The sequence below is a fragment of the Sorex araneus genome, chromosome 3 (assembly GCF_027595985.1).
Source record: "Sorex araneus isolate mSorAra2 chromosome 3, mSorAra2.pri, whole genome shotgun sequence".
NCBI lineage: Eukaryota > Metazoa > Chordata > Mammalia > Eulipotyphla > Soricidae > Sorex > Sorex araneus.
The window spans coordinates 26,394,132-26,407,839 of NC_073304.1; the positions used below are offsets into that span (position 1 = coordinate 26,394,132).

General features: G+C 43.1%; 1 protein-coding gene and 1 non-coding gene across 2 annotated transcripts in view; one reads left to right on the plus strand and one right to left on the minus strand.

Annotated features, from left to right (window-relative positions):
* Positions 1 to 3,988: 3,988 nt before the first annotated feature.
* Positions 3,989 to 13,708, minus strand: part of YLPM1 (YLP motif containing 1) — a 75,667-nt gene continuing 65,947 nt past the window's right edge. Inside the window, exons 19-21 of the mRNA XM_055130513.1 lie at positions 11,569 to 11,699; positions 4,673 to 4,853; positions 3,989 to 4,405 (exon numbers count right to left, since the gene is read on the minus strand). Coding sequence (XP_054986488.1) covers positions 4,707 to 4,853; positions 11,569 to 11,699 — 278 coding nt within the window. The 3' untranslated portion in view covers positions 3,989 to 4,405; positions 4,673 to 4,706. The remainder of the gene's footprint in view (positions 4,406 to 4,672; positions 4,854 to 11,568; positions 11,700 to 13,708) is intronic.
* On the plus strand, positions 8,359 to 8,492 carry LOC129404017 (small nucleolar RNA SNORA61). Its single transcript, XR_008629628.1, has one exon. It is a non-coding gene; the product is annotated as a small nucleolar RNA SNORA61 (small nucleolar RNA).

A 13,708-nucleotide genomic window follows, 5' to 3' on the forward strand; every position in this document is an offset into this window, starting at 1 on the left:
TTTAAAAGGAAGCAAAGAGGAAAGGAATGGGGAAAGGGAGCAAAAGAACAGGAAGAGGGAAAAGGGTTTAAGAATGGGAATATTCTACATATGATCTAAATGACATCGAGATGATTATAAAAACATACAAGTTAAAACCAAGGTGTGGGGGCTTGAGAGAGACGATACAGTGGGTGAGGTGCTCACTGTGCACACAGCTGACTCACACTTGACCTCTGGTACCACATCCCTGAGTTAACACCAGAAGTGACCCCTGAGTGCAGTCAGGGTAAGCCCTGAGCACAACCAAGTATAGCCCCTAAAAACAAAACAATAACAAAATCAAAGGAGTGTGATGCCCTCTATCATTTGGGCACACCTAAGTAAAAATGTTAATTCTACAGACTGTTACACAGTATAAATGTAGCACTCAAAAAGGACTATATATATATTACATATATATATATTATATAATATATATATGTGTGTGTGTGTGTGTGTGTGTGTACGCGCATATCTTTTTTTTCTTTTTTTGGCAGGATGGATGGCTTCCCAGCAGAGTTCAGGGGGTTGGAAAGAGTATAGCTGGTAAGGTGCTTTGCCTTGCCAAGTTTGATCCTGAGCCCACCAGGAGTGATCCCTGAGCACAGAGCCACGAATCTGTCCTGAGCATTGCTGGATGTGGCCCCCAAATGAAACAACACCCCCCCACCCTCCAAAAAAAAAAAATAAACCAAAAAACAAAACCAAGCAGAGTTCAGGGGTGTGGGGCCACTCCTGATGATTTTAGGCCAACCGGGCTAGAGGAGAACACCAGTGTCTGAGGTGACAGTACTGTGTGGGCCCTGTCAGCATTAGAGTTCAGGGGCCCTTCTATTTTGAACTTTTTTTGGTGTCAGATTGAACCCAGAGCTTCACACAGGCAAAGCATGAGCCTCTCCCACTGACCTATATCCCTGGTCCTTGTTTTCTTTCTGAGTAAGGAAATGGCAAGGCAAAACCAGTGCTTCCATCCGTCACCACTCTTCCCACCAGTGGTCTGGCAACTGCCTTCCATCCTGCCTAGTTCTTACTGACCAACCTTTTCCTATTGCTGTTATTTTTGGGTCATACTCGGTTGGTACTTCGGGCTTACTCTGGGTCTGTACTAGGGATCATATTTGGTGGGCACAGGGACCGTATGGAGTGCCAGGGGTCACACCCAGGTCTGTGGTGTGCAAGGCAAGCACTCTACCCACTGTACTATTGCTCTGGTCCCCCTCATCAAGCTCTGAACGGAAGACTCCGAATGGTTTTGAAGACTGTCAAGAACGCTTTTGAATCATCACTCTTCCAACCTACATGATGCATGCAATATTTCACATGGCAGAGTAATATGAATTAGTATGTATATAGTAACTATATAGTAACTGGCTGTAACATGTGACAATTACCCTCAATCAAGCAAGCTGAAAACTTCACGTTCCAAAAGCACAAAAATGAGAGTAAGTCAAAAAAGAATGCTACTAACTTTCTGAGTTCTTACTGTGCGCCTGGTTCCTCTGTAAAATCAAAATAAAATAAAGGTAATTCATTTCAGTTTTTGGTAGCTTTGATCTTGAAAGTCTACCAGAAACAGGAGGAAGATCTCTTTGCTGCCGATAACGTGTCACTTTCCCAGGGTGAGCAGTGAGGAAGGCTCCCAATGTACATCATCAAAAATACCTGCCAGGCAGCGGGATAAAATGCTAACGAGAAAGGTAGCTTCCAAGGTAAGAAAGCCTAGGTTTACATTTTCAGTCAATCTAGAACAGAACTTAATAGTTGGTCTGCAGGAGAGATGGCGTTGACTTTGGCGGACCCAAGCAAACAGCAGAATTCTTTCACAAGGGAAACAAACCAAATGGAAAACTTAAGGTTTTATCTTTGCCTATGAACTTCTGGAAAATTATGTGAATCAAATTCATGTCAGCAGACTTAGCATTCATGACCCATCCTGATGGAACAACTGCACTTTTAAATATGCCAAGTGAATCTTAAATTAGTCCCAGATAGGATAAGTTTCTGCATCTCGGCCACCACATTACTTGCACTGTCAGTTTATAACTAGAGCTAAATCACAAAAATGAGAGGTTTTACAGAGTTTAAGAGATTGAAAACACTAACGATATCAGAAAAGTTCCCAACGCCAGACTGTTTTATACTGACAAGACACCACAAAGGTTTAAAACACATGATGAAAGTAAAAATTTAAAAACACATACTGTTTTCTGAGATGATAAGGAAAACAATGTTAACAGAATAATAGTAAAATGCTAGCAAATAAGTGGAACCCAAGTTTTCTCTGTTTTCTATGAATATCTATTAATAATTTTAAATTATCAGTGTTATCAAAGGATTTTTTTTAACTCATGCCAAATTTCTCCTGAGATATTCTTGGACTTCCTATCCTATTATGCTTCTAGTAATAATACAAATTCAAGAATTTCTTAATAACACACCAAAATAGCAAGATCAAGTTATTAGTTGGTTATCTCTATTAATGTATTGTGGTACCCAATCTCTAATTTATTTTCTTTTATTGAGGTTGTTTGTTGTACCAATTTTCTAGAGTAGGAAACAGTGTGTGTTCATCCCAGTAGGTCACATTAATATTTATCTTTGAAAAGCGGACAGTCATTTGCTCTACCCGTTGGCAACGCTCACACACACACACAAAGCTTTGGCTGCAGGGCAGAATGCGGCAGAGGGGCAGTGACGCCTGGGTGGCTTACCGCTTATCTCACTGGCACTCTGAAGACTGTCAAGTGAGAACATGAAAAAGTTAAGACAAATGCAGTAAAACAGCCTTTGCAACAACAAATATGTCCTGTTTTCTTCTGAATTAGAGAACATATTCTGGGAGCCTGGTTTCTGATGATGACATGTAGTAAATTCTCAGAAACAGTAAGTGGGCTGTAGTACAAACAAAGCTTCCATTAGCCAGTCTGTGATGTACTGTCACTCAACTTAAGAAAGGCGCCTCGAGAAAGATTACATAAGAATGTAATGCAGGCCAACGGCAACTGAAGTAGCTTATTAAATATTACAGACAGTTGAAATTTATCAATTTATACATTCAACAGTAACCTTTAACGAACTGAAAGCCTTACATTTAAACACTCAGAATTTCAAGGAAGATAAAAAAAAGTATAGAACACTGCCAGGATTTCCCATTAGAATCTTCACTTACTATACTTTTAAGTGCCTGAATCCAAAGTGATATTATTTCACTGTTAACAAATATACGAACTTGGTCACGCAGTACTTAAAGCAGGTCATAAAATTAAAAGTTATCTTGCCTGTAACCCAAAAGCGAACACTTCAAAATATTTAAGTCTTTTGTGAGAAATTTTACAACTTGCTGAGTTGCCTTTTGACAAAGCAGGCTGTCTGAGGATGAAGGCTCTTCTCTAATGCTAGAAATTGTGTAGAATGAAAAAGAAAAGTTCCTTTGCTATTTTTAAATGAAAACGGTAAATTTAAGTTTTAGCTCTGTACATTTCTAAATCCCAACTGCTAGGAATCTCGCTGAAAAAAAGAATTAAAAATTCAGTGGTAAGCTAGCAAACTCTTGAGTTTCAGAGAGTCCATCTGTTCTAGCCACCAGAAAGCAAAGCCATAGTGGGGAAATATTCAAACATAATAGCATGAAGGCAGAAAATGGAAAGAGGAAAGAAAGAAGAACAGGGGATAAAAAAATGAAACAGTAAAAGAACGTGTTATAGATCAGACATGTACCATGGAACCGATTGCTATTTGAGACTGTCTCCACTAGTCTTCAAAACAGAGAATGGAGAAAGAAGCTATGAAATAAAGACCAGTGTTTTGAATGCCATTATATTTACAAGCTGTGCTATGAAATCATTAAGCTGTATAATATTCAATGGAAAAGAGGTTCTGAAATGTTCAGTTAATGTGTGATCAAACACACCATATTAAAAAAGTGTATCATAAAAATAAAATTAAGAAAACAGAAAGGGGCCCATGCTGTATATAGCCCATGAATCTCATCGGCTTTATCGTGAAAGTTTATTGTTTTTCATTCTAGTACAATCAGCTACCAGTTACATACAGTAAAAAACAAAAACAGCCACAAAGCAATAATGATAGAGATCGTCTGTGACACTGTACAGTGGAGGAAATAGTTCTGTTGGAGCCCTCCAGCAGACCCCCACCTGGCTCCAGCCCTCAAGCTGGGCCTCCCTCCCTCCCGCCCCAAAATAGTTTTTTAAAAAATTATGTCTTGCTTGGATAGAGCAAGATTTTAATACCTCTTGGGGACACAGGAGAACTTTTTAAAAAACTAAAGCAGTAGAAACAAAATAAAAACTGAAACGTCGAAGCAAGGTGACACACAACGAAGCTCCATGAGGCCTTGGCTTCAGATCACCTCCAAGCGAACCACCTGGAAAGAAAGGAGAAGGCTGTCACGCCAGGAAGAGGAGCAGGACACTCAGCAGACCTCACGCCCACAGCCCGTACTCCTTCCCAGATCCACAGAACGCAGGCAGGCTGCCCTGGAACAAGTCAGCTAGGCTGCAGAAAGCTACTCCTCCAGAACCACAAAATAACACAGATGGAGAGGCACGTTTAGTAAGCATGCTGCCTTCCCTATCTCAAGCCCCCTGCAACAGCCACACAGTAAGTGACTTCCATGCCTGTGCAACCTTACCTTAGAGGAATAATGACTCCATTCAAAAACTAAGTCATATATATTTGGTTCGATTGAGGGCTTTTTCAGCCAGGTGACCACTTTCATCTGTGATCTTCTCCCAATCAGTCTGTCCGACCACAAAACCTATGGCCCTTTTCCTATCTGCATCCTTCTTCTCTTCCAGGTCTGCCCATCTCACCTAAAAAGAACACAGCATTAGGCGGGGCTTCGGGAAAAGGAAATACGCACGTGGCCTCATACCTCTCTAGAGGACGTTAAGGAGATCTGGAATCTGAAACCCAGCCAAAAATTTAGAATGACCTAGGAGAGTTGGAGAAGGGGCAACATCTTAAGTTACGGAAGGAAAACTCCAATCAGTTCTAACAATCCTAGCTCCAGAACAGGGCCCAGTTCTCAGCCTTCATCTCGTCTGCCACCACTTTTTGAATGTCCTCTGACAGAAATCAAGCACTAACTTCTACTCCATCTTTTCCTTTCTTCATTCTCCCTTGCATCTATTCTGCTAGCGTGACCTTCCTGTGATCCACACGTGTCTTATTTAAACTCTTCCCCGACCTGCAGAGGGAGTTCCAAGCACAGTCCCCTGGGTGTGGTCCTCCCTGCTTCCCCACACATCGCACATCTCTCAGCAGCGGCCGTGGCACTCTGTGTAAGCAGCGCAAGGCAAAGGGCTCCCAGGTCTCCGAGCACACCGGGCCACTCCTAGTCTCTGTGACCTTACATATGCAGGACTCTCTTCCTGAAATGTCTGTTCTCAAGTCTGTCCACCAGGAATGACTCTAACCATCTTCCCCTTCCTTTCTTTTTGCCAGTTAAATAAGTAGTTGTATCCCTGGGTTTTTCCCCCACACCTGAACGTGTCTGCTTTCCACGTTTTCTTTTCTTTTCTTTTTTTTTTTTGGTTTTTGGGTCACACCCGGCGATGCACAGGGGTTACGCCTGGCTCTTCACTCAGGAATTATCCCTGGCGGTGCTCAGGGGACCATATGGGATGCTGGGATTAGAACCTGGGTCGGCCGCGTGCAAGGCAAACGCCCTACCCGCTGTGCTATCACTCCAGCCCCTGCTTTCCACGTTTTCATAGCAATTATCCAACTACAGATGTCTTCCCTAAAAGGCTGTAAGCAGCTAGAACAAGGACTGGATTTTAGCTTCACGTCTCTCTTGAAATTTTATCTTATGGATAGCGATAGACTTACTAAGCTGATAGAACCATTTATGGCAGTGTCTCTCAGTCTTTCCCAGCCACGACCCTTCTAACCTCAATTCTTTCTTGTGCACCCCATCCCCCACACCAACCTACTGGTTGGCCCCTATCTTGTGCCAGGGTCTCCTATTTTCTTGATTTTCACCTGTGCACCCTTCCTTCGAATATCCTGGGGGCACAGAGAACACCATACAAATATGTACTATCATATGTACAATGATATGATACAATCATATGTACAAATGTTACACTGTCTGTCCAACCCCAGGAATGCTTTTTAAAAAAGCCAGACAGTTCCAGGGTGAGAAACACTGCTTTAAGGCACGTGATTGTAACTACAAAGACAGAGAGCAGGACTATTTGATTTTTGTTGCTTTGTCCTGGGGACCACACACAGCTGTGCCTGGGCGCTACTCCCTGGCAGAGTGCTTGGGTTGCTCTCGGCAGGAATCGCACCACGGCCTCATGTACGCTATACAAGTGCTTTACTATGGAGCCACATTCCTTGCCCTTGATCTGGAAGTGGAGCTGGAGGTGTGGTGGTGGTGGGGACTGAGGTGGAACCTCCCTAGCAGCGCTTGGGGTGCCAGGGGCCACTCCTGGCTCTACCGCGTGGCCTGGTTAGCTGCTCAGCCCTGACAGTGCTTAGGGAACCATGTAGGGCCTCCCCCCTCTTTTTTGAGTCACACCTGGCAATGCTCAGAATTTATTCCTCGCTCTGTGCTCATGAATTACTCCTGGCAGTGCTGGGGGACCATTTGGGATGCCAGGGATCGAAACCGGGTTGGCCATGTGCAAGGCAAATGCCCTACAGGCTGTGCTCTCACTCCGGCTCCACCATGTGGGGTATTGCACACGCCAAGTGTGGGCTCCAACCCTTTGAGCTATCTCAACACCCCCTGAAACCGATTTCTCAAAAATAGATTCTTACATATTATGTCAGTTTTTGTTTTAATTTCTGGGCCACACCCACCAACACTCAGGAGTTACTACTCCTGGCTCTGCACTCAGGAGTTATTCCTGACGGTGTTCAGAGACCATATGGAATGCTGGGGACCAAACCCGGGTCAGCTGTATGCAAGGCAAGAGCTATACCCACTACACAATAGTTCCGGCCCCAGTAAATACTTTATTTATTCTTTAAAAATCTAGGCCACAACTGGCAATGTTCAGGGGTCACTCCTGGCTCTGCACTTAGGAATCGCTGCTGGTGGTGCCCAGGGGACAATATGGGATGCTGGGGATTGAAGCTGGTATGACTGCTGTACTATGTGTCCAACCCCAGCAATACTTAAAAAAAATATAAAATAAAAAGCAGTATATCACAGTCTATAAACATTAAAATACTAAGAGACCATGAAATCATGGTTTGAAATATATAGTCCCAAAGTCTTCAGAAAATGTAACTATGATTTGTAACTTACTATCTAGGACAAGAAAGGAAGCAGAGCATGCAAATTCTATGATCTTCACACTAGACTTGAAAACACATTACTGCTTTTAGAGGTACACTGACCCCAGTGGTACTCCATTGCCATTTACAAAACTGCTGGTAAAATGACCAGGTTTTCCAAGCAGCAAGAGAAAGAATATACAGTATGTCAGGGCCAAAGAAAAGATGAGCTATGGAGAAAAAGTTATAACATCATCTAGTCCTTAAAATCTTAGAATTTTAGTGTGTGGAAAACATATGGCTCAATTTATTTCATGGGCCTCAGGATCACAGTGAATCTGAATCCATGACTATATTCAACTCTCTTGCTATTTGTACAAAGCTGACTAGCAATCAAGAGACCCAGGAGTAAGTAATGAACTTGGCATTTCTTACTAATGGCAGGATGTCCTTGTGCTCTGATGGTGATTATGTGAGTGGTTTGAGTTAAAAACTATCTGAAACAAGTAAGGACAGTTAAAAAAGAGCCACAACAAAGAACTGAAGTATGCCCAGGTCAGTTCTCTTTGCCCACTCAATTAACAAAGTAAGCTGAATGCGTCTATATATGCCTTACTAAAAAGAGGGATAGTTACGTGACCAAAAAATTAGAGGTATTTTCATTCAAGATTATTCAGTTACATGAGTTATATCATTGTAACTCCCAGGGAAGAGTCAGTTATTTCTTCTTCTTTATTTATTTCTTTGGTTTTTGAGCCATCCCTGGCAGAACCTAGGAAGACCATACAGGATACCAGGGATTGAATCTGGGTCTGCTGAGTGCAAGGCAAGTGCCCTACCCACTGACCCAGCTATTTCTTTTTTTTTTTTTTCTCTGCTTTTTGGGTCACACCCGGCGATGCACAGGGGGTTATTCCTGGCTCTGTACTCAGGAATTACCCCGGCGGTGCTCAGGGGACCATATGGGATGCTGGGAATCGAAACCGGGTCAGCCACGTGCAAGGCAAACGCCCTAACCGATGTGCTATTGCTCCAGCCCCTGACCCAGCTATTTTATTTCAATCTTAAAACTGGATTAGGAAGGCCCTCCAATTCCCGATCCTATTGGATCTGAGCATTGGTCATGGTGGTCGTGAAAGGAGGAACAGTAACACTGAAGCTGGCCTCACAGGGCTCAGAGTCCGCAACTGCAGCGCATGGGATAGTTTTAAACAAGGTTGGGAAAAAAAACCACCACCAAAAATCGGAGTAAGAGGTACCATAGCAGTAGCCCCGGCAGTGCTGCAGCAGGCCCTTCCCTATGCCCTCAAGCCACACAGCAAAAGGGCGGGGCCTGAGGAGCACCCTAACTAACTGGAAGCACCCAGAAGCTGGGTTCTTTGAAAAAAATTATAGTGCCCATAATTTTTACTAGCATTTTTAACTTTTACTATTTTTACATTTTGTTTGCTTGGGGGCCACATCCTGTGGCACTCAGGGGTTACTCCTGGCTCTGCACTCAGGAATTACTTCTGGTGGTGCTCGGGGGACCATATGGGATGTTGGGGACCAAACCCAGGATAGTCTCACAAGGCAAATGCTTAAGTGCTGTACCATCACTCCAGCCCGCTACAGTATATTTTTGCATAATATTCTATTAAGGGCTGAGGAAACAGAAACCTGTGCAACGACAACCTTATTCTCAAGAAATACAAATAAGATGGCTTCTGTCCTACCCCCAGGCCACCATCAACCAGGTTGTTGAAAATTTAGAAGTTTGACAATAGTACCATTGGTGCAAGTACTATTTCACTTAATAGAAAAGAGGCATTTACTTATACCATGGGTTAACAGGGGGTGGGGGGCTGCTTGCCTTGCAGCAACCAACCCTGATTTGCTCACTGGCACTGCATATGGTCTCCTGAATGGGACACAGTTAAGCCCAGAGCAAAGCAGGGTGTGGCACAGACAGCATCCTTTGTTGATCTCAGGACAGGGCCAGAGATAGCTCAACCAGCTTCCCAAAATCGTGAAAGAGGCCCAGCTTCCGTATCTGTACTGCATCCCTTCCTAAGTACCTGGGCATGACCCCCAAGCAGAGAGATGCAAGGAGACCCCCAAGCAACAGTGGGCGTGGTGAAAAATAAAAAGTAAAAAGGGGCTTGAGAAACAATCTCGCCTTGCACATGGCTGACCTAGGTTCCATCCCTGGCATCCCATATGACCCCCAAGCACCGCCAGGAGTGATTCCTGATTACAGATCCCTGAGCATTGCTGGACGGGGCCCCAAAACAACAACAAAAACAAATACAAAACCAAAACATAAAGAATCTCAATGATATATCGATCTACGATATATCACATTCTCTAACTTTATAGCTTTAGTGCTTAAAAATTCACCCTAAATAAACTTTCAAAGAGGACAAAGACTTAAGCACCTCAATCTTCACCATACTTTTACATTAGCAATACAAGTAAAATAGCACAAGCATACTTCAGATGGGAACAGGATAAAATCTGCTTGTGCAACCGAACGAAGCAGCTATTTAAACCAAAGGTTATATATACTTATGTAAAAAAGTTAAGCAAAAAATAGGCTGCAAAAGGTTTATGCAGATAATATATGTGAGCTTCTTTTCGTTTCATTTTTGGTTGATCTCTTTTGTTTCTGTCACACCTAGAGGCATTCAGGGCACTATGTGGTGCAGGGGTCTGCATGGACTCCAGCCTGTGGAGCCATTCTGCTGGCCCAACATTACTCTGCTTTAAAGAAAATATGCAACACTTTTAGTAAATTTGGCATCTGTGTGGAAGACCTATTCAATGTCTTGTATTTTCTCTTTCATAACAAAACTTCAAAATGTCCATCTATTTGGCAATTTGATACTTAAGTTTCCAACTCCTTCAGTTTGCTACAGACTCACTCTGTCCTTCAAATAACTCAGGAACTTGACTGCGGATCAATCGCTAATGATTCTTTTATGCTGCCATATTCGCGACAGCACAGTGGGTAGGGCAGGCGTTTGCCTTGCATGCGGCTGACCCAGGTTTGATCCGATCCCGCATCCCATATGGTCCCCCAGGCACTGCCAGGAGCAATTCCTGAGTGCAAAGCCAGGAGTAACCCCTGAGCATCGCTGGGTGTGACCCAAAAAGCCAAAAAAAAAAAAAAACACCAAAAAACTGACTTTGTCTTCTTTGCATTGTTAAGCAATTGGCCCCTCCCTCCCTCCCTTCCTTCTCTTGAAGTGAAACACTTTTCGGGGGTATTTTGTTTTGTGGGCCACACCCAGTGGTGCTAAGCGCTTACTCCTGGTTTTATGCTCAACTCCTTGCAGGGCTTGAGGGACCACATGAGGTGCAGGGGATCAACCTGGACTGGCAAGGCAAGTGCCTTGCTCACCATACTATCTTTCTGGCTCCAGGAAAATAGTTTTATTAAAGGAAATCGGCTTAGAGAAATGTGAAAGGAGAGAAAGAGTTCAAGAGAGAACACAGGTTTCCCATGAGGGAATAAAGCAACTGATTAACCTTTTCAACATTAACCTGTGTCTCGTGGAATTTTTTTTTTTTGAGGTACAGTTTTGGACCCCACCCAGCAATGCTCAGGGATGGCCATGTACAAGGCAAGGGCCTTAACGGCTGTACTAGCGCTCTGGCCCCTCAACTAAATTTGGGATTCTCAAGTCGTAGTATCATTTCTAATTTAACTGGTTCTCAATGAACTGACTTTTCATACTCAAACTTCTGACTCTCCACTTCCCCCTAACCCAGGAAATGGCACCACACATACGGAATGCTTATGGTTATCTGAAGAGTCATCCCTTCCCGGATTAAAACAAGAGGAAGAGATCTCAAATTCTCTTCAGCAAGTACTCTTCACTTTCGCACCTTGACAGAACACCATAAGTGGTCACTTGCAAGTCCTTTATGGGAGATATTTTGTTTGTTTTGGTTCTGGCCAACTCCCAGTGGTGTTCAGGCTCATTCCTGGCTCTGTACTCAGGGATCACTCTTGGGTGGTGCTCAGGGGTGCTGGAAATTGAATCCGCGGCTGCAGTGCACAAGGCAAAAGTACAATCTCACCTCTGCACTGTCGCTCCAGTCCCCACAATAGACAACATTCTAGCAATATGAGGTTGTGTTTTCCACTTAAGTTACTTGCATGTCTTGACCTAATAACTTGTAAACTCTGCCTCATTTTCAATACAATACAGTCTAAATGGAAACATTTAAGGAAACAGAATTCATAACTATTATCTAACTTTCCAAAACCAGATGCCTGCTGACAGTTACTGGCAAAGTCTCTCTCACCCTCTTCTTCCCGGGCTCAGAAGCACGAGTGTCATAGTCATCAGGGAGCTGCAGATAATCCTCCATTCTGCTGGCAATCGCCTCCCAGTCACGTTTTCTCTTAGCGCCAGTTCTCAAGCCATCCAATTTGTCTGCGGGACAAACACAGAGCCGCAGCGTTAAGAAAGGGTGTGAGCTCGCACGCAGCATACAAACAAGGGCAAAGAAGGCTGGAACACTGTGGGGGTGGGCGGGGAACGGGCACATCCACATTTCTCAAAGCAGCATCACTTGCAGCCCCAAACAAATAGTCTTAGCCGAGATCATTAATACAATGCTCCATGTGACTTCCACGTTCACGGGATACCTCAACTGGCAGCCATTACCTTACGAAGTTAGTCTAAGGGACAACCTGGGCAGAGCACAAAAGGCAGCCTCCTCGTTCCTTGTCCCCTCCACCCCCACAATGACACATCAGTTTTCACGATCTGAAGGAAAATGCAAAGGTATCTTTAGAAAAAGACACTTTCTTCTAACTCTTTTTTTTCCTCCCTTAGCACGATATTAATGTCACTCATTTGATCTGCAATCATGTGGAATACAGCGTCGTGTGAAAAGCAGGTAGTGCCAAGAACTTAATGAGCCAAGCTAATGTTTAAAAGGGTTCTAGAGAACGGTATCTTGGAATTTTGACCATTGTGAGAGAATTCACCTTAATTTAAACACACTGACACCGGCACATGCCACCAGTGACTCATACTTAAATGTAGGCTTACTTAACACAAACTACAGCCACGGTGTAACACAAGACATGTTAAGTGTTACTGTTTACGAGTAAGCGGATTCTACAAATCACCGCAAGAAAATGCTGCCAATCACTGAGGCAGAGGCTCTTGCTAGTCAGCCAAAGTGACCAGGGTCGGAATATTCTTTCTGAATCCTCAATCCAAGGGCACAGAGGGCACAAAACTGAATTAAATGAACAGGGACTGATGGTTCAGAAATTATGAGACACGCATCTTGGAGACTTCAAGAACATGCAAGGAAAATGTGTGATCACTCTTTAACTGGTTAATACGACGCTGAATTCTGTATGTGTGGAATACTCTGAGTTATATACAAATGCTTTATGCTACATTACAGCATTAATCTTATGGATCATTTGTAGTTATACAAACGCTGTTACTAAGCAGAAACACAATACACACACTTCACTGGATTCCACCAAGAGGGCGGAGTGCATATAATAAAAATCTTTTAGACACCAAGCTGGAAAAAAACTTGGTATAAAAAGAAAAGTACAATGGAAGCAGCGGCCAGAAAGGAGGGTGAGAGTATGCTTCAAATGTAAAAGTTTCACACACAACTAACCATACCATACACACTTCAGAAACCATAATATTTTGCATGTATCAAAGCTTTTATTTTCTAAACCCATTCCCATAAGATATCATCGAGAAAATCATTAAGACAAACAACACTGTACAATACTCAAGAATACTTGGAAACAATTTTAACATACATGAGTCTAACAGAAACACCTAGTCACCTCTGTAAGTCACATGCGATTTCAAATGGCTCTGTGTAGATGATGGGCCAGATGTAAAATCTTAAAGAAGTGATTCCTTGATTGCATAGGGCTGAGTTAGAAAACCAATAAAGTCTCACAAATATTAAAATAGTCCAGTGGTGTACAGCCTTACCATAAGATGCTTATTAAATGCCAATATGCTTATTAAATAAACCTCAAAGGATTTCCAACTTAATCCTATCAACTTGGACATAAAAACAGTTGAAAGGGGGGAAGGTGCGTTACTTCCATTCTAAGAACAGAGCACGGGCAGGAAGCAATGCAGATGGGCAATGTGAGAGCTGCAAGAACTTTCCTAATATACTGAGTACGGGACAGGAATTCTAGGCTAGAAGTCCCATATTTACAACATGGGCATTCAGAAGAGCATGTGTTTCTACTGAACCCTCTTGAAGTAGGAGAAGAATCTGGGGTGGCAATTACATAAGACAACTGGTGACCAAAAAGCTCATACAAATGATACCCTAAGGCTTGTGTTTCAAGACGTGAATTTTTAAGATGAAGATGAGGTTTAAATATTCAACTTGGGGACTGGGATTATGACTCAGCAGTAGAGCAAATGCCTCATTT